The sequence below is a fragment of the Hirundo rustica genome, chromosome 2 (genome assembly GCF_015227805.2).
Source record: "Hirundo rustica isolate bHirRus1 chromosome 2, bHirRus1.pri.v3, whole genome shotgun sequence".
NCBI classification, from domain to species: Eukaryota; Metazoa; Chordata; class Aves; order Passeriformes; family Hirundinidae; genus Hirundo; species Hirundo rustica.
The window spans coordinates 13,917,444-13,940,677 of NC_053451.1; the positions used below are offsets into that span (position 1 = coordinate 13,917,444).

Sequence of the window (23,234 nt, forward strand, 5' to 3'; positions counted from 1 at the left end):
TGGGCTGGCTGTAACATCCTGTCCAGGGTAGTCCTGGTCCTCTCCGTACAGAAGGAGGGGACTTGCCCGTGCTTTCCAGTAGTTGTGTTCCATTCCTGGACTCCAGGCAGCAGCCCATGTGTGAGCAGGGACGTGCACAGTGATTGGAGAGCGTTATCCATGATGTTTCCAGGAGGCAGTGTATCTACTGGAAAGTCCAATTGCTCTAAGCACTCACAATAAATCCAGTAAATCCAGCAACTCTGGGAAACATCACATTGGCTCTGTGTGTTCAAATTGGCTTTGCTGAACACAAGCAAAACCACCAGGATCGTATGTCAGGTCCACAGCTTCCTCTAATATGACTCATGGGTCTGAGGAACATGGGAGTACTGCAAACGTTGATGAAAAATATACTAGAAATACTTATATGCAATTCATGTGCCAAACTTTAACTGCTTTGAACATACTTGAAAATCAACTTCACAATAAAAAAAAGAGATCTTGACTGAGAGAGAATTTTAATAGGCAACTGGCAAACCTATAGCTGGTGCTGATTCTGGAAAGGAATGTGTATTAATTAGCTGATCAGTCATGTCTTCATTCCTTTCCCAAATAACAGCGCTCCAAACCGTTTCCGCAGTGTGAAGGGAGCCTTAGTAAACACATTTTGTAGGATAAGGAGCTGTTTCATACTAGCTCTCGAACCCTTCCAGAAACCATCTACTTGTTACTTTTGGCTTTGCAAGTTTTTCTGTAGTACCTGAAGTTAACTTCTGCATGTGACTTGTGACAGATCTCTGGCTCCCTGTACAGTAAATTTAGCTCAAGGCATTGCCTCTGGAAAAACTGAGTCAGTGTGGTGGGAGCTGGTGGCCCAAGGGGAACAGCGTGGAAGCTTAGCCTGAAAGATTACACTTTTCCTGAGTTTAAAAACAATAAAATAAAATGGACCATAAGAACCTTGGGAAGCACTAGGGGGAGAAAATAAAATTTTCCCATGTGCAGAATATGTCCACTTGGCTAAGTACCCATTCAATGAACTTTACTGAGAGATAGTTACGAATAATGCATGTAGAACTTTCACATTTTTCTTTCCAAGCTTATCTGCATAGGAGACATTGTTTTCAACATTTAGGCATTCTTAACAGTATACTGGTAGTATACTGTTAGGCAGATTGCATTAGTTTTGTTCTCAAATCATGATTCTTTTATTGGCAGAAAATTGGCAAACTCATAAAAGATCATATAAGCAGTGCTATCCAAAACTGTGTTTTGAATAGTGACGAAGATGCACTACATTTTGTTAGTCTTCTTTTTCAAGCATTACTGCTAGTTTTTGCCTTTATGAGGCTCCAATGTGTAATCTTGGAGTAAAGCAGAAAGGCAGGGTCTGTCACAGTCTTAAGTTGCACTTTAAAGGAAGTTAATAACCTCAGTCCTAATGTTCACAAAAAGAGGCAGCATGGGACTTGATTATTGTGTGCACATTATTCTAAAGGCCAATTTCCGAAGTGTAAGTGATACAAATTAGGTTGCATTGCTTGTGTTTGGGCTCATAGCCCTTGGCTGAACAGAATTAAAGCAAGATGCAAAACAGAAACACTTTAATTTCAATTTGTTAGAAAGCTTTGTTTGTAAATACATAACATGGAGCCAGAAATTAAATAAAGAAGAAATTACCCCTTATGATAACCTTTATCATTTTGTCATGCTACTTCACTATTCTGAGATAAGTTTTTAAGCTGTTTTAAGTGTTTCATGCTCTTTTATTTCTCTTTGCACTTAAAATGGCATGTTTGAAGAGAATGTACAAAGGTATATCTTGTATATTGATTCTAAAGCTCAGTGAAATCAATGAAAGCCTTAGTATATCAACTTCAAGAGACTGGCATCAAGCAGTGGAAAAAGATATATTTAGAAGAGCCTCAAAAGAATATAAAGCATAAGTAAGAAGAGTACAAAAATCTTTAAAAGATATGTCAATTTGGACATATTAAAGATTGGTTTGGATTAATCTTTGATTTTATCTTTGGTATCTGAACCTTTTTTCAGCTAATAAGGTCCTGTGGGATGAAGAGGTATTTTTGTCTGATGCTTGAGGAAGTATTTGTGTTTGATGTTCTGTAGATATTGTCAGGCTGAAAGAGAAACCCTAGTTTCAGAAAAAGTATACTATGATGACATGGCATTAGAAGAAAAAAAAAAAATAACGGGGGAAAAAAAAAAACAACTAAATCCCTTTAATGAATACATTGTGCCCCATTTTACTTTCTTGAGCTCTGCCTATGTGAAAGGCCTTAGGAGAGTCTTGACCCATTATACCCTGGAAAGCTTTCCCAATCACATGGAAAAATCTACCAAAACCAGGTACACATTCATAGGTCAAGACACAGAAATCAGCAGTGTATATTTTATCCTTCAGATCAAGTCTCCTCCTGGTTTTCTTCAAATCCCTGTACTTTCCACTTGCAGTCTACTTGTGGCAGTTTGCAAAAAGCCAGTTTATCTTAAAAATATTTGTTATCCACAGATACCAAGAAGCTGTTATAACAGGATAACAATACAGCTCTGAAAAAACTCCGTCTGATTTGGTGCCCAAAGTCTGTATGCAGCAGTCAGTAAACACTGTAATTAACATGATTGTAGATGTGTATAAAAGGAGAAAACCACTAGCAAGTGATAACATTCATTTTACTGCATTTTACTGCATTTGCCTCTTATTGGAGCTCCGTGGCTTCGCTGTGCAAGCTCATCACGCCTTGGGTGCTGTCTAGGACTTTGTGATGTCTGCACAAGTACTTATTTCTCAAATGAAAAAGGGAAAAGTGCCTAAAAGAATGCAGTAGAAGAATGTCTATCAGTGTAAAGCCACCTGCTTTTGAAATTCTATTTTCATTTATTTGGCCAACATAGATAAATTCAGTGAGATCATAATATCCTGTCTTCTTCCACGTGTTCTTTTTTTGGCAGAGCTTTGCTTCATCCAGATCACATATTTAATGAAATATCTATGCTATTGACAGTGTTCTGAAGTGAAACTTACTTCCAGTCATCTGATGTTTCCTTTTTTTCCCTTTTGCATCAGAATGCTAAAGTGCGAAAAGCTTTTAAATGTAACTATTTGCTATTAAATCCCTCCCTTAAGCCTTTTAATTTGTGTTTTAATACTCTTTTTAGAACACAAAAACATTTTAGAAAAATGATGCTTTCTATCTAGCAAAGACAGAGAAAACAAGAACATTTCTAAATCAGATTGAGGCTCTACATTATGAGGACCATCAAATCCTTCACTCTAGCAGTTGCCTCAGCAGAGAAAATATATTAAGGTAGTTAGGATCATTTTAATTAGATTGAGGCCCCATATATGGCTGTCTAACTTTTTGAGGAACAGGGAAAGGGCAATAATACATCTGAAGGTCATCTGAGTCTCTCTAATAGACTGTGATACTCAGACCAATTGTTAAAGATGGGAAAAAATTGAGTTCTGAGGTTAGCTTGTGTCAGCACCCAAAGCAAGGAAAGCATTTTGCTCTTTCTGGCTGTGATCTGCGGGTTTCCTTGCAGCACATACCTCAGCCACTGCAGCAGATTGGAGGTGTGTGTCCAGACTGCATTAACAATCCCCTTTTATAACTGCAAGCAAAGTTTATTCTGAAGTTATAAAGGTCACCCTAGTAATAGCATGACTGGTTGACATGACATATAACCATGACCTATTTTATAGTTCTCTTCGAAGATTTTTAATATTCATCAGAGAAAGTCTGGGAAGTGGGTACTTTATTTACTCAGTGAAAGCTTATAAAATAGCTATATTAAAATTTTTATATATACCTATGATTTTAATTTATCACCCTTTCTTCTTGTTTCTCGAATATATTGTGCTCTGGATGCTGTTGACAGAGTAACAATATTTAATTATACCACAAGGCTTTATTTATGGGCAAACCATTTCAGAAGAAAAAAGATGAAAAAAAAATATATTTTTTTTCCCCAAGATTAGCTCTGAAACTAAATTTGACCTGGCTGTGCAAAGAAACCTTTATTTAGCATGCTTGGGCAAGCAGTGCTCTGTCTCCTGAGAGATTAACGTTGTAAGCAAGTTGTGCAGGTGACTCAAATCCAGTTAATCTCACATAAAGAATGTTAATTGCATTGGCAATGGCATTCACTCTGATCACTTTATAGCTGTATAATTAGCTATTGGACATATTCAAGGGGTTTTCTGAGTGATACAAATACAGGAAGCAACATAAGAGATAACTGATTCATGCTGTGCAAAATGCAGAAATGATGGAAAAATGGAAGCAGCAGTTGTTGGTATTTGCATATCCTTGCTAACTGGGCTCTGCCCTTACATAGCTGTTAATTTTCTAGCAACTTCTTAAATGTTTTTGAAAATATACAGTTTTAGAAGCTGTTATGAAACAAAATGTGTATTCTCCTACATTGCCTTGATGTGGAATCCAGTGATTTATCTAATGACCTCAGGGCCATTTACTTTCTCCTCAGCTGGGTTCTCCTCAAAATGAGACAGATTTATTTTCTCATCTCCTGTATAGGAGAATTTACAGCCACAAGTAGCAATTTCATGAGTATGCACATCCTAATTTCTTAGCTGTTTACACGCAGCTTTTGTAAACCTGATCTAAAATTATTTTTGTATGCAGACCAAGACAGCGTACAGACACACACAGAGTTGTTTAAATTCAATGGGGATGAACCAGGGCCCCTAAATCACCAATTAGAGTGCTGATCTGGATCTGAATTTCTTAGTTTAGGATCATGTCTCAAAAAACAAATGCCAAAATGAAAATGAAGAGAGTATTGTGTATGAGCTGAGAGCAGGAGTTGCTTTAAGCTCTTCTTAAGAGAGAAGGTATGAAAAAGGTGCTGTTGCAAACTTGCAGAAAGTGTCATTAAAATATTCCCATCCAGATTCACATAGTTACAGATGGGCCAAGTACCTTGCTTAGCATTAGGATTAAAAATAATAGTTTTAAGGGGGTTGTTATTTGGGGGGGGGGGCGGGGGTTTGTTTGATTTTTTTTTCCCCCTTTGTCCAGTTTTAATGAGTTTATCGAATTAAAATGTCTTTTTTCAACAATTTCCATGCCTAACTGGAAAACTGATTTTAGTTGACACAATTCAATTGACAAAATAAGTCACTCTTCTCTAAGAATATCGAAGTTCTTGCAGTTTGGATAATTGGAGTGAAATGGGCAGGAATGAGAGGAATGGAGGAAGCTTTTTGTCCTGAGAAGTGCAGGTGCCTCATACTGAATATCAGTTACCTAAAATATGTTGGGAATAGCTACGCTATGACAGAGATGTACTTTATTTTTGGCTTGTCCAGAGGATTTTCACTAAATTTAGCCAAATATGCAACTCCCTAAGAAAAAAGTAATAGAGTCATCCATTCATACACCCATAAATGCAGATCTGGGCAGCATTTTCCTGTGTCTTCTCTGTGTTCCTGCTGCTGTCACTCTCCTGGGAGTATCCTTGGGTACTTCAGCTGATTTTTCTTTTGTTTAGTTTGTAGGTGGGCTGTATTTGGGTGACCCAGGGAGAAGGAGCAGCAGTTCAAGTGTAGACCAAACACTCAGTGGAGAAGAGTCCATTTGCAGAGATATATGAGGAAGGGAGAGGCATGAATAGTTGGAAGGGGAATTGGACTTGTGAACTTCCTGGGTTCCAGGTGCGAAAAGCGATATTTCTGGGCTAAAAAAAAAAAAAAAAAAAAAAAAAAAAAAAAAAAAAAAAAAGATAAAATGACTAAGGAAAGAGTCAGCAGATGGATAGGGCTTGTACACTGACTTAAAATGGGAAATTATAAAGATTTCAATATAAGCAGAGAGGCTAGGAATGAATTTACTTGCCCAAGCATTGCTGGAATCTGCACATCCTGAGCAGGAACAGGACAAAAGCAATGGCTTGGGGAGAAGAATCTTTGCCCGTCAGACATGCTTTTATCTCTGTCATCTGTAAAAGTGCTCTAGATTCTTGAGCATGTCTATTCTTCTGCTGACAAAATATGTTTCCCCCTGCCAATAGGTTTCCCTGCTAATAAGGAATTCCTGTGTGATGCTGTCACTCATTTACATAATTACTAACAGGTGGTTTTGTGTTCCTCATTTTCTGACTGATATTCCAATTGTAAAACTGGTGAACACTTTCTTGTCTGCAGTTGAATTAATGGAAGCTGAGCTTTGAACACACAATATTAAAACTTCATTTCCGCCCAATCCCCCGCACCAACTCCCTCAAAAAAAAAAAAAAAAAAAAAAAAGTCAGTTTTGTGGCTCAGGTTGAACATCAAAATTTAGCAGATACTTTTTACCTTGCTTTCTAAGATCTCTATCATACCTCAGAGAGGAGCTGGTAAAATAAGTGAGGTAATTATAAAGCAGTAACAGATAGACACCTGTAATAGAGGTCATGAGGAAATTAATAATTCTGTCTTTGAAGTGCAGTTTGAGTAGTTAGATGGGGGCCACCCTCTAAACAGTACAACTAAAGTAAAATATTAAACACCTGCTCATTAAATCTGGAGATGTTTGGGGAAAAAATAGTGTGTGATCATAAAATTGTAACCAGTCCCATAATGCATCATAAACAGAAAGGAAGTGATTAAAAGACATGCAGACAGCCTTAATTCTGTCAATAAGTGTGGCCTGCTTGTGAATCTTTCAACCTTAATAATGTTCTTTCAGCTTTTTAAAAAAAATGTTTGCATATAATAATCATACATAACAAACCTATGAAATTAGCTCTGCAGTTATCAAGACAAACGGCCCGCGTCAGAATCTGGTACTGCTTGCATCTGTGTGAATTCCAAGTAATTTTTTTTAAGTGACATCATATCCCTTAACTTGCTGAGAGTGAAATGTGAAACATAGTGTGTAACCAGTTTTAAATGCCTTTATGATAAATCCCTGTCTTGAGTGGAAATACTGTTTCATATAAACCCTTATAATGGCTTGACTAGCATAAATAGTTTATGACAATAAAAGCGTGGTGTGGCTGAGAGGACAGAACAAAATTTCTGTCGTCCAAAGGCAACTTGGAAACTAACCCTGGTGACATCCTTTCAAATGAAATTACCGGTACTTGGATTTTGTAGCAGTATAACTGAGATCAGATTGTGGCTCTGCATCTGGATTTTAAGCAGGCCTGTACAACATAATGGTGATTAATACTATTTGTAGCTGTGCAGCCTATCATAACAAGGGTAAACAGAAGTTATTATTCAGACCCTAATTTGGTTTTCCATGGTGAAGTTGGCGATGGGGATCGGGGAGGCTCTGTCCTGTGCACGACAGTTCACAATCGCCTGAGGTGCATAAGACGGAGTTTAAATTTTCCTCCAAAGCATCAAGATATTGATCACTGCCAAAGGCAGGCAGACTCCATTGGCAGCTCACACATTGCTGCAGCAGGAGCTCCCAGCTCAGGCTCTGGAGCAGAGCCACAGCTTTTCTAGGGAAGGGCACAGCCTCAGAGGCCTCTCCACTGTCCGGTTGGTCTTGGCACAGGCTGCCTTCAGGTGGCTCTTGCTGAAGGGAGGGATGGGACATCCCCTGCCTCGCCAGCCTGGCAGCCCTCTCCCTGCCTCTTTATGCACTTCATCAGTTCCACTTGTCTGAATTTGTGGAGTTCGGCCTCCTTGCTGTTTGATGGATGGGTAAGCAACAAGATGCTGAAAAGTCAAAAAGTGTTCGTTTCAGCCTTCTGACTCACTGTGGAATTTTAATGTCTCTTTCAAGAGCGGCCCACATTTCTCAGGCGACCGATTAACCAAGTGGTGCTGGAGGAAGAGGCCGTGGATTTCCGGTGCCAGGTGCAGGGGGATCCCACACCCACAGTCCGGTGGAAGAAAGATGATGCAGACTTACCAAGAGGAAGGTGAGAGCCATGTTCACGTTCACTTTCAGATTTCAACTGTTGCACAATGCTGGAATCCATCCCTACTACTAAGAGTCTGTTCTTTGACATTGTGTCCAAGATTTATTTCCCACATTGCTGCTTTTTTGGCACTACAAATCTTGTTCCAGAGGCAGCTGTGCAGGGAAGCCCAGCCTGGGTGAATTGTCCAGGTAACGCATTGCTGAGGAGGAAAGAAAAGTGATGTGTAGGTGTTGTGAGCACGTGGGTATTCAGCAAATTTATTGGAGGCAGTAAAGATGTTTTAGGAGTGTAATAGTGATAGTAACCTTCAGAATGATGTGCTGATACCAAGAGGGAGAAAACTTGGCAGGAAAGTTGCTCTGTTGCGCTGGCAAGGTGAATTACAAGCGGAGCATGGTGGGCTTTGCTGGCTCCTCAGTTCACATCTATTAAGTCTTGGAGAGAAACCTTCCTCTTGAGGAAAGAAAAAGCCAGACTAGCAGAAGTGTAAAGCAGAGTTGAAATCTGGAACAGGCCCCTTGTGTTCAAGAAAGATTAATTTAGTCTGGAACAAACAAGGAGAAAATTTTAGTGAGCAGGAGAAGGGAGTATCTCCTGGAAGAGGGTTTTAAATTAGTTTGGCTTCTTTCAACTAACAGTGTTAGTGTTTGGTCCTCATTTTCTGGAACTCTTTTTTTTTTGTTTTGATGCTGAATCATAATTTCATTTAAAAAAATCTCAACATGGAAATAGGTCTGGGAACAGGAATTAGAACCCAGGTCTCCCCAGCCCAACAAGTCCCTCTGGCACTATTATCCTGATTTATTTTTGCACAGTTTTAATTTTAGCAGTAGACATGAATAGTATCTTTTTTTTCCCTCCCACCATAGCTGTTATTTTCCATCAGTTGAATACACAAATGGAAAAATACATAATCTAGAAAAAATATTTCTATGTAAGTTAGATACATATGTGTATGTCTATATATATATATGTACTTTAAGAAGAAATTCTTGCAATTAAAACAAAATTTAAAAGTAACATAACTGTTACTTAGCTGTTTCATTTATAATAGTGACAGTGTAGTGATGTAAACCACAAAATATTATTTTCAAGAGAAGACTTTTGGATGTCAGGATGGATTTTTCTCTTTGCCTGCTCTTTAACTATGTACTGTAGAGTAGTCCACAGTAAATACATTGTGTTTCTGGGATTTTATTCTTGTTTTTGCACTACTTCTGTTGTTTTAAATCATGTCTGCTCTAGATCTCATAAGCAGAAGTAATAGATGATGAACCCACAGTGTTTTTGGTTAGTTTGTATTTCTATTAGATATTTTTGGTGACCATATCCCTTCTTTTTCTCCAACATCTGTACTTTAGAGACAAATGCCTCCGATAATTAGCATTGTATGTTTTCTATTCTGTAATTTTTTTTTATTTATATAGCACAATATGTGGGCATATCTTCACTGTCCAAAAAATAGACATTTCCAAACCATGCTACATGATTCTTAATCAAGGAAGATAAACTTGGAACCTCTAAAACAAAAGCTGTTATTTTTTTCTGGTTTTATTAATACCAGCAAAGAAATTTGCCCAGGCATAGTCAGAATGAATAGATAGATGAGAAAATTATGATATTGAAATTTTATAAATTAGGAAAGAATATCAAAATTATTCCTCCTTGTTGAAACTGAAGGGGTTTTTGTTTTGTTTTGGGTTTTTTTAGGTAAAAAGAAAAAATATCTTTCCGCTTCTGAGCTCCTGTATTTTAAGCGTTTTAACATCTACAATGAAATATAAAGCCCTCAAGGACTTCCCTTTGTTATTCTTCCTACATGCATAAATACTTCTGAGCAGATCTCTGAGCTATTTGTCTTATAACTTTCAGTACAAATTTCCTGTTTCTACTGCTGACAATGTTCTTTGCACATCTGCCTCTTTTTGGTTTTTTCAATATTTTCATTTTGGCTTCATCCCTAGATTACAAGACAATTATAGTAGGTACCTGTTTCAACAATTACTGTAGATTTTTCAATATGTCTGTTGTTAATTCAGCTTTCAAAAGTGTCTAGTTTAGTGACAGCGAATTAGGACAAACTGAATTTTTGTATGCGTTTTGTTTCTGTAATTTGCTCCTGGTGAATGCAGAATCAGTGATAGCAGATCCATAGTCTTTCAGAAATCCTTGTCTGTTTTTCTGCCTTTACCCTGTTATAGTTTATTTTTTAGTGACCCATGTGAAAGCAAGGAGAAAAGTAAGCACGGTGATTTCTGGTGACAAATGTGAACAGTGTTGCTGCACCGATTGGTGTGTTGAGTAGTAATTGGAAAATAATTTCAGGCTGTTAAAGTACTAATTATAAAGGTCCCTGATGGACTGTAAGGTTCTCCAGTTGCAATTGGATTAAATGAGAAAAAAAAAAAAAAAAAAAAAACAAAAAAAACACAAAACAAAACAACAACAAAAAAAAACCACAACAACAAAAAAAACTTCTAAAGAAATCGCTATGTTTGAAAACATGACTCTTTATAAAAAAAATAATTTGGCTATTTGTCAAATTGTCTGTGTAATTGCCCAGGAGTATATAAATAACCGTACTTCAAATCTGAGAATAGACAGTTTATTCTGATGGTGCAAAACTTCATTCCCAATTTCAGTTGTTTTGAACTGATGATCTAATCCAACTAGGATAGTCTGTATTTTGAATGTAAGACTTTAAAGTGCTTCTTTGAGTAGCAGTTTTTAAAATGTCTGGGAAACACTGGACTCACTAGTGGTCAAAGGAAGTTACTTATCCAACATCCTGTTGACCTGTCTTGAGATTTCAGACTGTGATATTTGTCATGGAGCTCCTCTGTGGTTGACTGGGCAGGAATAAAAAAAAATGATAAATACTAGGTAAAAACAGTAGCGTGACTAATGTATGAGAACTGTTTTCATAGTTCTTTTGCACCGCTGCGATAAAGCCTTTTTTTATATTCCTCAGTGCTTAAAATTCTTGTTAGAGCTTAAATTGGTCCCTGCAAATGAATATCTTGTTGATCTAAATGTTGATACTGCACCAACAGTGAGAATCAAAATCCATTTTGAAGTCTGAGGTATGTAAAGCCTTTTTGCAGAAGCTGTCCACTTCAAATCAGTGACCCAAGACTGAAATGCATTGTGAATCAAAGGTAGAGACACATGGTGTATATTTTATTCTAATTGCTCTAAAAATTCAGCCTCACACCACAGCCTCCCCAGTACACAAAGGGTGAGGAATAGTTAATCAAGTATGACTCATGTCAAACTACTGGAGGTGAACAGGATGTTGTGGGGTCACCAGTCCCATGCCTTTGGCTGCAATATGAGGTTCACTATTCCATGAATGAAGTTTTTTTCTCATTATAAGTGACACAAGGAAGTGTCATAAAGATTGTGTCAAAGTGACTCAGATAATTGTGGCCATGCATAATGATTAAGACCTACTGAAAATTAAATAAAATTTGTCATTATGCATTGATTTTTTTTTTTTTCTCCAGACGCTTGTTCAGGTATCTTTCCCTCTGATGTCTGCTTAGCAGAAATAGAGATTACACTTTGCTTCCAAGGAGGTGATGGTTTCCTGTATGGTAGGGAACTCAGTATGGCCTGGATCAACTTTTCATTCATCTACATTTTAGCCCTGGCAACAGGAAGAAAATGACATTATTTGAGAGCCTACAGTATGAGAGTGGCAGATCTATGACTAGCAATTTAATAACATTTGAATAAGGTTTGTACAGTGTTTCATGTCTTCAAATTTTCTAGCGAAGCCGAGGAGAGCAGCTGCATGGTCTGTAATTATATAGCAAGTAATAAGTACTTTTTTTTTTTTTTTTTTAGGAAGTGAAGAGATTTTCAATTACAAGTCAAAATTTATGACACACTATAATAACTGTTTAAACCTTTTATACAGAAGAAGTTAGCAGTGCCAGCTCTTCGGGAGAGTGAGGTTAGCTCAGCAAATGTATTTTTCAGTTGCCTTAAAAATGACTGAGTAGCAATCACATAGGCCTTTTTTTGCATTCCAGCTCAGAACAGCTGTTTTAGCTCAGTAAATACATCTTTAATGAAATTATAACCTGCTCTTTTAAGTTGCATTTACAGGCTCTGTCTGATTAGATGGATATTGTACTAGAGATGAAAAGTGGCAACTGCACCAGCAGGAAGAGGTATTTGTTTTATGTACCACCCACACAATGGGAGTGTGGGCAGAAAAACCAAGAGTGATGCTTCAGAAGGAAAGTGGTGTGTAGTTTACACAAGGTATATTGCTAAGTGTTGAGAGATTGTAAGTTATTAAATGAAACCGAGCAGTGATGCGCAGCAGTGAAAATCATAAAACAGCGCAGAAAGCTTTCTTACTTGCTGGAGATTAGGAACATTCATTAAAAATTATTTGGGAATAAGAATTCTTAAAGCACAGAGGTAATGTAGGCTAAGATATGCGTTAGCTGCAACAGCACAAGCCTGTGTAGGTGTTAGTCTTGTTGTGTTTTTAAAACTGGCCGCCTTTTTTTTATGCATACGCATAGTCGGGGCAGAAATACTGTCTGCCACACTTCTGATCGAGCTTAATGAAAAAGCACACCTATAATTTCACTGCTTTCCTCCATGGCTTCCTGTGACCCCAAAACTAGGAATGTAACATGAAATGGAAAAAAATCTTACTGTCTTCCAGATGCAAATCTTTGAAATGGATTTAAACACAGCTGACAGAAAACTTAATGAACTAAGAAAAGCTGAATTTTTTAAGAGGGGATCCAGAAAGAGCCTGATAGCCTGAGAACTTTTGCGTTTGTATTTCTCCACTGAGATGGACCTGGCTGGATGTCAAGTGTTCCCCAAAGCTTTTCTATTATTCCCTGCCCAGCTGGATATGGGGCAGAAAATATAGTGAAAGATTCACGCATCATGATAAGAATGGGGAGAGATCACTCATCAATTTGTCCAATTAGTATCATGGCCAAAACAGACTCAAACTGGAGAAAATAATTTCAATTTATTATCGATCTAATCAGAATAGGATAATGAGAAATAGAACCAAATCTTAAAAACACCTTCCTGCACAGGGAAAGGGGGTTGTGGTCAGTTCATCACACCTTGTCTTTGCCACTGCTTCCTCCTCGGGGAGAGGAGTTTGCTCCCATGCCTGGAGTTCCTTCTCCCCTCCTTCTTCACTGACCTTGCTGTCTGCAGAGCTGTTGCTCTCTCATGAGAGCCTTGGTGGGCCCCTTGCACATACCCACCGCATCATGACCGCAAGATAAGGCTCTGTAAGCAAGAGGGACAGTAATTTAAAAGAATAAATGGTGGTGCTCCATAATTCCATTTTTATTCTGTGGATAGGATATTGAGATATTTAACTCCACCCCCCTCTAGATACAACCAAGGGGAGAATGACCTTTCAATGAAATATGAGTTAATAACACTACAGCGCTGTGTGCTTTGTTCGAGTTAATATCTGTGCAGATTGTAACAAAATGCAGTCTAATGTGTATTGAAAATTAATTAGAGTAAAGAGTGTGTTTTACTAGTGTAATGAGTATAATCTTTGGTTACATCACCAAATTTCTATTGCAATTAATAACACAACATTTTTAAATAAAGGGTCAGGGGAAAAGGATGTTTTTCATATTAGCTATATCACATGTTCCATTTGTCATCTCTGGTTAGATCCTGTATGATTTGCATACCCATCTCTTTTTTTTTTTTTTTTTTTTTTTTTTCCTGAAGCTAAAGCATTAAGGAGAGATTATTCCCTTTATGAGGAGCATAGGGGAGAAGACTGGATGTTCTTAATAGCTTGTCAAAAAGAGAGAGTGAAAGACAGAGGTTCAATGTGGTATTTGTGTTCTTACACACATGTGGAGGCAGAAGAGGAGGTTTGCAGAGGATGTTGTTGTAGATGTCTGGCACAGAGAGAGTCGCTCTGGAACTTGCAGGGTCTGTGGGGCACAAGTGAACACTGGCAGATCTCAGCCAAGTGCAGAATAACCATCTTTTCACCTGTTGTAGTTAACCATTTGAGGAAACTTCTGCAAAATCAAAGATACCATTTAGAGACAGAGAGGTGATGAGAGGTAAATTGGATTCAGGTTAATTTTTGTGTGTACAGCATCAAGATGATGTACCCCAGTGATGGTGGGGTGCCCCCTCCTGTACCACTTCTGGCTGAGCATCCCTTTCCTCTGATTGCTATTTTGCCTCTCACAGATCCCTTATTGCCCTGCAAGTGGAAACATATTCCTTACGGTCATGTGAGGAGTACATGCCCAAGTGATTGTGCAAATGAGAGCATTTTTTTTTTACATTTTAAATCCTTCAAAACTTGACATTGAATAAAGTCCTATAATTGCATCGTCCTACAGTTCCCCCAGAGGTTTGTAGTCTAACCCAGGAGTCGCCTGCCATTCCATTTGTCTGAAATATTAAATGCTGTGAGCAAAAGTGGTAGATGTGTGGCTCTGCTAGACTGATCAGCAGAGAAACAGTTAAAAACGTTGACATTTAAATTGGCTTCATGTTAAGTGTCAGTTCTCACCACAGAGCTGAAGAAGAGCTATTGTTTCAGCCAGTCTGTTTGCAGATTCATGAAAATACTCTCCAGTTGCTTACATAAGGGTCAAGGTTGGAAAAATAGCTTTACAACTCCGTGGACAGCAACCATAAAGGAAATTGTGTCAACTAGCACTCCTGCCTGCATGTTTTGTCTTTATGCTGTGTGAACTATTGGTGATCTAGGAAGTGATCACTGACAGTGCACTAGAAACTGTATTGTCACAGGAGAATGTTACTATTTCTTTTTATCCTTTCTTATTCTGCAGCATAAAATAGTTAAAAATCAGAGAATTAATGAGGTCACTAGAAGAGTTCAGAAACAAAATTTAATGCCAGTTGTAGTACCCTCAAACGTGGGTTTATCTGAACTTTCCACTCGCAGAAGGCTGCAGTAAAAAATAGTCTTGCAGGAAGGGGACACAGTGAAATTTAATGTAGAATTTCATTCAAAATACTCCTACTATTGCTTAAATATTTCTTTAGTATCAAAAAAAGCAAAATGTACTGAAGTAAAAGCTTAGTAATCACATGGTTTGTATACTGTATTTGTAAATTTTGGAACATTAAGGTAGCCTTCTTTCTCTTATCAGTTTATCAACCATTAAAGTAATTGAATTAAAAAGTAAAGATCTTTAACTATGCATTTTTTTCCATGAAAGCCTCAGGAAAACAGGGAGGAGGAAGCTGTTAGTTATATTCAAGTGGGAGTAAGAGCTCTAACCACCGATGCTACTGGAATGTCTGGCCTGCAGGGATTTCTTCTCCTTTAACACATTCCATACCTTCATGGGATACAAAAGTTGTCATCTGAGTTTAAAAAAAATGAACTTACACTGTCAGTGAAAACACTTTAATGGTAAAGTCTTAAGCCTAAAAATTATTTCAAGTTCCTCTCAGTAAGTTCTATGTTGATAATTGCTTAACTAGCAAAATGTACTTTTTAAGAATATGACTTCTGGCTCAACTGCAGTATTGAAGGCACTTCAATTACAACATTAACATGACTTCATCTTTAATTACCACTTCAAGGTTGGTTACTGATTCAAAATACAGATTAGGAAATATTTCATTTCTCTGACAAGTTTATAGTAATCTTTCATGTGCTTTAGGCAAATAACAATAAACAGGCAAACACAAATTCTGTTTATTTAAAACTACTCATGATCTGCATGCTCATGTTAAAAAAATGCGTCAAGACAAGTTTAGTGGGTGCACGATGCCAGTCTGTGCTCAGACCTTCTTCCTTTGTTCCAGTCCTTGCAGTAACATTTCAATTTTTCAAAAGCTGAAATGGACAAAACCAGATAACTCTGAGCATCAAGGGTGCTTTTCTGAGGGATGCCTTTATGACATAGGCATTAATAATATAAATCTCCCCAAGTGCCTGACAAATGCGTCTCATCTGTGAGGAAAAGGATGACTCCTGGTGACGGGAGGATAGGTCTCCATGCCAAGTGATTACAAGGTCTCTTAGATCATACTTCCACCAACGCTCCGGTTTCTGAAATGCGGAGCTCTATCTGGAACTAAAATCAAATCAGAAGCCCATTTTGGTAATTATCATGTGCTATTTCCCTATGAGAACACTTCCATGTGCTAACAGAAATGGAGAGGCAAAGGATGGAACCTGCCTAAGTTTGGATAGGATTTACTGAGTCATTGATTCCCAGACATATGTTTTGTTCTTAACTGCTGTTTGTTTCCAAATTATTTCAAAGGGACTCAAAACCCAGTCTCAATTTTATTTCTTGGTTCTCTTCTGAGCACATGGCTCCTGACTTTGTAAGAGACTACACATTTTTATGTGCAGTCACACCTGCCTGTTTGCATGTAAGAACAGTGCTGTGGAGTGTAATGCTTCCAGATAATTTGGAAAACACTATTTCCTTGGACACAGGTATGGTTTCCCCATGTTGGCCCAGTAACTGTAACATATTTTATGAGTTTTAGACCATTTTATTGAATACCTTGCTTTAAAACAGCACAGTGTGGGTTTCTGTTTTATATTTTTGCAATTGAGAGTGTTTAAGAGATAGAAAAAAATCTGCTGATCACAACACATAAGAGGTTTTGGACTAAAGCAGAACCTGCATCAGCATAGTTGAAGAAAAATCACAATTGAAGAAGAATCACACAAGAGCCTGTGTCACACAGCTCTTTTCCTGGTTTGTTGTTAGAATAAAGAAGTACGAAATATAGAAACCCTTTTATATGACAGCTTGCAAATATGCACCACACAAAGAAATTTGAAGTAATGTAACATTGTCTTCTACCTTTTTCTGGCATGAGTGACAGGGCCAAAAAATAAATGGGTATCTGGACACGTAGATGTGAGGGGCAGCCATCCTGTCAGTACCTTAGAGATCGCTCCCAGGTAGCTCAATTTATCATGGCTTTAAGCAGTGTCTTAGAGCCACCCAGCAAAAAGCAGCTTTTGATTTCAGGGGCACAAGAGAGTAATTTGAGACCAGTGCACACAAATGTATCCATAACTGTCGCTGATTCAGGTTTTGCTAGAGAACCGAAACCTGACACTCCTATGCCTTTTCCCCAGAAAGCTGTTACCCATATAGGTTTGGGCTTCTTTCTTCTTCCACTTATCTGTGCATAGGATGGAAGTGAGTAAAACTCAGCTTGTGTCAGATCTGCATTGCCAGTGGGCATGGAGGCTCTCCCTTCTGCTGCTGGATCACACAAGCCTGAAGCAGGTAACAGCTCACACTTCCCATGTCACTGCAGCTTCCCTCTGGCTCCCTCCATCTGGCGCAGGGAGTGCAGGAGCCAGTGAAAAGCTGTGGCACAATGCTGGGAGCTCAAGTGCCAGGACCACAAAACAGAAGTGGAGGCAGAAGCTTAAGCCTCCTTAACTACCTCCTGTTTACCCTGGTTTTGGCCAGTAGCATCTCTCTGTTTGGGCTTCCTAATCATCGATGTTGTGAGCAATCTTGAAGCTTTATGCATGTTCTGCAAAATAGTCTGGCAAACAGGCAAAAGAAAATAGAGCAAAGTCATTTTTGTGCCATCTCTGGGAAAAAAAAAAAAAAAAAGGCAAGCCTACAATGTGTGCATGCAAAGATTCTAATTTATTATTTAATCTATTTTTAAGAATGTTTTAGATGAAAATACATACCTGATATTAATTAATGCAATTTTTTTGAGGCCAGTGGCATAATTCTTTAACAGTTTAGATGTGACATTTTCCTCTTGCAATATCCCTTTAGCAAGGAATAAGACTTCTTGAGTCGGATTTGTTGAGTTCAGCAGTGCATTCTGTGAAGTTTAAAATTCACTGCTAAAATAAGTACATCCTTGTATTACCAGTTAGGCCTGCTTGGATATTTAGGAATGTAATGACTCCAGCTGCGGATGCATTTTTGCTATCTGTGCATGTTAAAAACAAAAGGGGTGCATTTTTTTTATGTATAGCGGCATACACATTTTTGAAAATATGGAAACTAGGGGGTCTGTGAAACACTGTGGAAAATTTGTATCAAATGCAAAAAAAAAAAAAAAAAAAAAAACACAAAAAAAACCCACCAAAAATTATTGTTAAATGTCTCTAACTTCAGTAAATTTTTCTCTCTTTATATTTTATTTGATAACCATGAGAAAGATTGATGGCTGAGTATGAACAAATACATTTTCAAATGTGGGGAAAGAAATTCCAACTGTGATAAAACCAGTTCAATTCAAGTTTATTCTTAAATGCTTAACACATGAATTCAACCTTAGTACATTAATTTGTGATACTTAAAAACAGTTAATGTGTTTTGTTTTATTTGCTGTTTGGCTGAGCAGATGGTAATGGTTTTGACACAATTCAGTTTTTTATTTTTCTTCTTTTCTTTTCTTGAAAAAGACAAGGCTCTTTTTCCCACTTTGTCACAGCTGGTTACCAATCAATCTCAATTCACAGTACAGTGATGATAGCACATGTTGTTCAGGGGCCAAATCTGATTGGGTTGCATTTTCAGCAGTGTTTCATATCAAAAAAAAAAAAAAAAAAATTGTGTCTGTATGGCAGTGACTGTCAGCACACTATTGTACAACTGTCATTAATCAGAACTAGCAACAATGAATGCATTCATATGTGCCAGAGACTGCCAGATTTCACTCAAAATCACCCAATTCCTATTAGAATTTCCCTACCAGCAGTGTTTTCTCATGTGCCTCTTGTTTCTCTCTTTTTTTCTTTGCCAGTCCCCTGCCAACCCTTTCCTTTTCGCTTAATTAAAGGCAGACCTGTTCTATTACTTGTAGAACAGAAATTATGTAACGTGGTGCCCAAAAGTGGCTGGTTGATTGTCTGGCACAGACTGAGTGGCTGTTTAAAAGACCTCTCCCAGCTCAGTCTGATGGCTGAAGTCTGAGCTGAACCAAAAGGTTAAGCACCCCTGAACATTTAACAAAGAGAAGTACTTACAATCAATTAGATGGCCATAAACATGTGAAACTGATGTCTGACACCCCGTGGTTTTAGTTCAATACTGCATTAATTGGCTAGGAGTCAGCAATATTTGGGCAGTGTGTCACAAGTTGTTTCTTGACACTGCACATGTTTTGAGGACATAGCCTTCTTCATGTACTGGCAACGTTAAGGAGCGATTTAACCACTGCGCCCTGGTTTTCTGCCATTCCATTGTCAATCCAGGAGCCTGGTAAATGCTCTCTGTGATTGGTGTAGCAGAGAGGACCCTGATCCTCATTCCCAAGTGTTCAGAAACACTGATCCATATACGAGTGAACTTTAACAGAAAATGAGGTGAAAATGTCTTGCTATGTGGATTTGAGACTCTAGGACAGAGAGAAGACCTCAAGGCTGAGCAGGTGGATGCTTGACAAATTCAAAAGATGTTCAGTCTTCATTCCTCATTATTTTGTTTGTGCTGATGTGGGTCAGGCTAAAAGCCTCCCTTCCCTCCTTTCTCCTTCCTGTCTGCTTCATCTGCCAAAGCTCCTCACTGAACTGTGGTGACTTCTGGGGACAGTGAGGGTGGAACAGATGACTGACGGGCAGCATATCAGTACTGCGGGACAGCAGATGGTTCTAATGCCCCACGGGTCCATCTATGGATGAATCTAATTGCTAGATGGCACGTTCTGTTAGGGCGGTCCAAAAGTACGGCCTGTTGGAGAGGCAGACCGGGAGAGATGAACCTCTCCTTGAATTAATTGTTAACCGGACCATGGCAGTGACATGTTTACGCCAGCCTCCGTTTGGTGACCCGAGTGGGAGCTGACGGCTGTACCCGCCACCCTGCGTCCTGGCATGCCGCGCAGCTGGCTCCTCCGCCCAGCAGCCTTGGCACAATGTGCATGATTGGCAGGTGCGGGGATAAAGGCTGCCCGAGCCTCCGAGGCAGCTGGCTGGCATGCCGGCACCAGCACATCCGTGACAGGAAGCAGAGTGAGTCAGCTGCAGCCCACAGCACGCTGGAGCTCCCTGTCCCAGCCTGCCTGCATCCCAGTTCAGGCAGCTCCTCTCTCAGATACGGTCCTGCTGCATGTCTGTTTTGTTCTCAGCAGCGTTAAGTGAAACACACGGATGGCATTCTGTTGGATGAATTAAAAAAAAAAAAAAAAAAATCAATTACATAGATGGCTAATTGTTGCCCAGCTTTATAGTCCTGATTCCGGTATCCAGTTCATATTTATATTACAACTGAACTTAGTTTTTTCATTACACAGGAGCTGAATACAAATTTATATTCTCAGTCTCCTAGAGCTGGCCTCATGTCAAGAAAATAAGCATTTGCTCTTGTCTGCAAAGAGCACTCCGTGATCACCAAAAACAAATAACTGTTCCATCACTGTGGGATAATGTTGTAATATTCTTGAGCTTTTTAAGGGGGACAATTTGCCGTATCTGTCTTATGAAAACAGTGATTTTTATTTGCCATTGACTAATGCAGCACAGCATGCAAAATGACATAATTTGTGAGCAGTCTAGAAGAAATGGTCTTTAGCTGTGTGTGGCCGTTGAATGTAGTTGTAATAGATGTGTAGTTCTCCAGAAAGTGCGTATTAGGCTCTCTAACATCATAACTACCTGCCCCCTCACCACTACCAATGGCATTATGCTGGCAAAAAAATTATCCTTACAAGTTTCTAAAGTTTGCCATGGCGTCTACTTACTTACTCTTCCCCTTGGCATATCTCTTATTAATCAGTTAAATGTGAGGCACTGCATATACATACAATTAAGTGTAACTTCTAAGGAAATAGTATTATATGTGTTTATGTTAAACCTAACAGAATAGTTAGCCTCAAATTCATCTTTATTAAATGATTTCTTGCTAATTGATAGAATGGACCCACTGAATATAGAGAGTAGTTGTGTTGTGTGAAAAGATGTCTTGACTGCTCTTTGTTCTTAGAATTGCTGGGAATGCTCTAATTGATGTTGTGAGCTTTAGTTAGACCTAGCAGAAATTTTAATGTTTCACCATATGGGATCTTTGAGTTAAGATGCTTTGAAGTCTGTTAGCACATGGTGCACTCTCTACAAACCTATACTAAAGGAACCAATAGCAATGTACATTATATACACAAAAAGAGTTTAAAAGCTATTTTTCATGCTCCCAAAGGATCTAAAAATGCTTGCAGAGCCTGACAACATTCCTCTAGTTTGCATTACAACCTTATTCGTCCAAACATTTAAGGGTGCGCTTCCATATGATTTCAATACATTTCCTGTACAAGTCTATAAGGCCTTTACTGCATAACAGAAAGAAAGTAAATGAGTCCTTCTAAAATTATGTCACAAGTGTGTATACAGTGATAAATAGTATTGACACCTCCTGAAGTGTCTTTAGAGATGTCTTTAGTTTCTTGTTCCTATTTCACTGATACATGTGAATCTGAAATCAAGTCTAAATTCACGGTGACTTAATGTATTATATCAAGAAGAAACGTTGTTGAAAATAATTTAACAAAATAATATTTAAAGGATAAAGTATCTGTGCTGATAACCAGGGTTTTCCTGATTAGGGAACCAAAGACATTTTATACAACATGAAGTCTCCTGTTGATTTTAATGAGCTTTGGATCAGAGCCTAAAATACTTTTTTAACCATGACTTCTGCAGGATGATAACAATTTAACTGAAAATATTTTTCTGGGTATAATCAATCTAAATGCCTTGAGAATAAATGTTCATTGCATGTTGGAGTATGTTGCATTAATTTTTACACATCCTCATAGTTTTAGGATTATTTCAACAATATAAACAAAGAAATGGAGAAAGCACAATTGACTTGTTTCTAATATCTTTTAAGAAAGAGAAAATGTCATTGTCCACCCTTATTGAATCATTTTGTTGTATTTCTGTGAAACTGATAAATCTGCTTTAATGTGCCTCTTCAATAAATGTCACCTTCCAGAGCTTGAATATATTCTTTATTGTTTGCAATTGGGTAGTGTGGGAACCTTACCAACATGCTCACCATTCCCTAAGGAATTGCTTCTGTAGGGGAAAACTATATATAAAAGGAAATTTTCAAATCAGCAAAAGGTAAAACGTGTAGCTCACATAGTTAAAGGCATGACAAACCTGAGCTGTCATGTATTGATAACTGATGTCTGATACCTTAATTTTATCTTATTGCTCTCGATCAAGGACAAAGTGAATTATATTATTAATAAAGCCCTAATACTGAACATAGCAATACTAATTTTATGTAAAGTTTCTAACTAATGCAGAGTGCAATAAAAATGTCATGGAGATTAATGCTTCATGGAATTATCTAATGCTGGATAATACTTTATCTTCCAAAGTTGGCTCCAAGATAGATTCAGACTGGCGTTTTCCAGTTGACAGTTTTTGTTCATTTCTGTTGCCCACAAAAAGAGTTTTCATTCTTTTGCTGTGACACAGGTATGACATCAAAGACGACTACACCCTGCGCATTAAGAAAGCCATGAGCACGGATGAAGGAACCTACACCTGCATCGCTGAGAATCGGGTTGGAAAAGTGGAAGCCTCTGCTACGCTCACCGTGCGAGGTGAGTGCCCCAACAGAGGCCTGTGTCCTACATGGATAATTGCTTTCTGATGAGAGGGGCCACATCCTTCCCTGCCCTTGTTTGGGCTCCACATCCCCTTTGCAATGGTGGCTGCCACACTGATTTACAGCGCAGGTGAAATCCTGGTCCTGTTGATACCACATGCAAAATTTTAATTGATTTCAGTGGGATAGGATCCCCCTGCAGTTAAAGTCCCGTCCCAATGTGGTTTTATTGAAGGGCAGATGCATACATGCATAAACAAGCACTGCATAACTGTGGGCATAGACCTTAATATGTGAGATATCAGTTCGGGCTGTTAGACACATTTCTTTCTCTATGTAGTATAAGGAGTAGAGTAACCATATTTATTAATGACAAGCATAATACATATAGTATTATGATGGGATTAGCTCTGCCATAATTAAGCTCTCTACCACTACTCTTTATCCAAAAAATAAACCACAGCCAAAGGAAAGAGAAAATCCTAATTACATTTTCTAAGTATTACAAGGTAAAGACAAATTATTCTCTCCTATAATATTTGTGGTCTCAAGTATCCACTCACTATGTGCTGCTCTTTGATTTGGTTAGGAAGTTGTAATGCTAGTGGAATAATGAGTTGCCAAAATATCTTTCATGACAGCAAATATAGACATGCTAAAGATTGTGGGGAGAGAAAAAGTTTGTAAGCTAATATTTCTATTTGAGTAAATAGAATATAATAGTTATTACTTCATTCCAAAAGATAAGCAGCAATTTGGCACAATGGA

At 38.2% G+C, this 23,234-nt stretch overlaps 1 protein-coding gene across 9 annotated transcripts in view; it reads left to right on the forward strand.

The window, feature by feature from the left end:
• ROBO2 (roundabout guidance receptor 2) overlaps positions 1 to 23,234 on the forward strand; it is an 865,503-nt gene that overhangs the window by 722,323 nt on the left and 119,946 nt on the right. For all 9 annotated transcript variants that reach the window (XM_040055477.2, XM_058419277.1, XM_058419279.1 and 6 more), the window contains exons 5-6: positions 7,749 to 7,887; positions 22,334 to 22,461. In XM_040055477.2, coding sequence (XP_039911411.2) covers positions 7,749 to 7,887; positions 22,334 to 22,461 — 267 coding nt within the window. The remainder of the gene's footprint in view (positions 1 to 7,748; positions 7,888 to 22,333; positions 22,462 to 23,234) is intronic.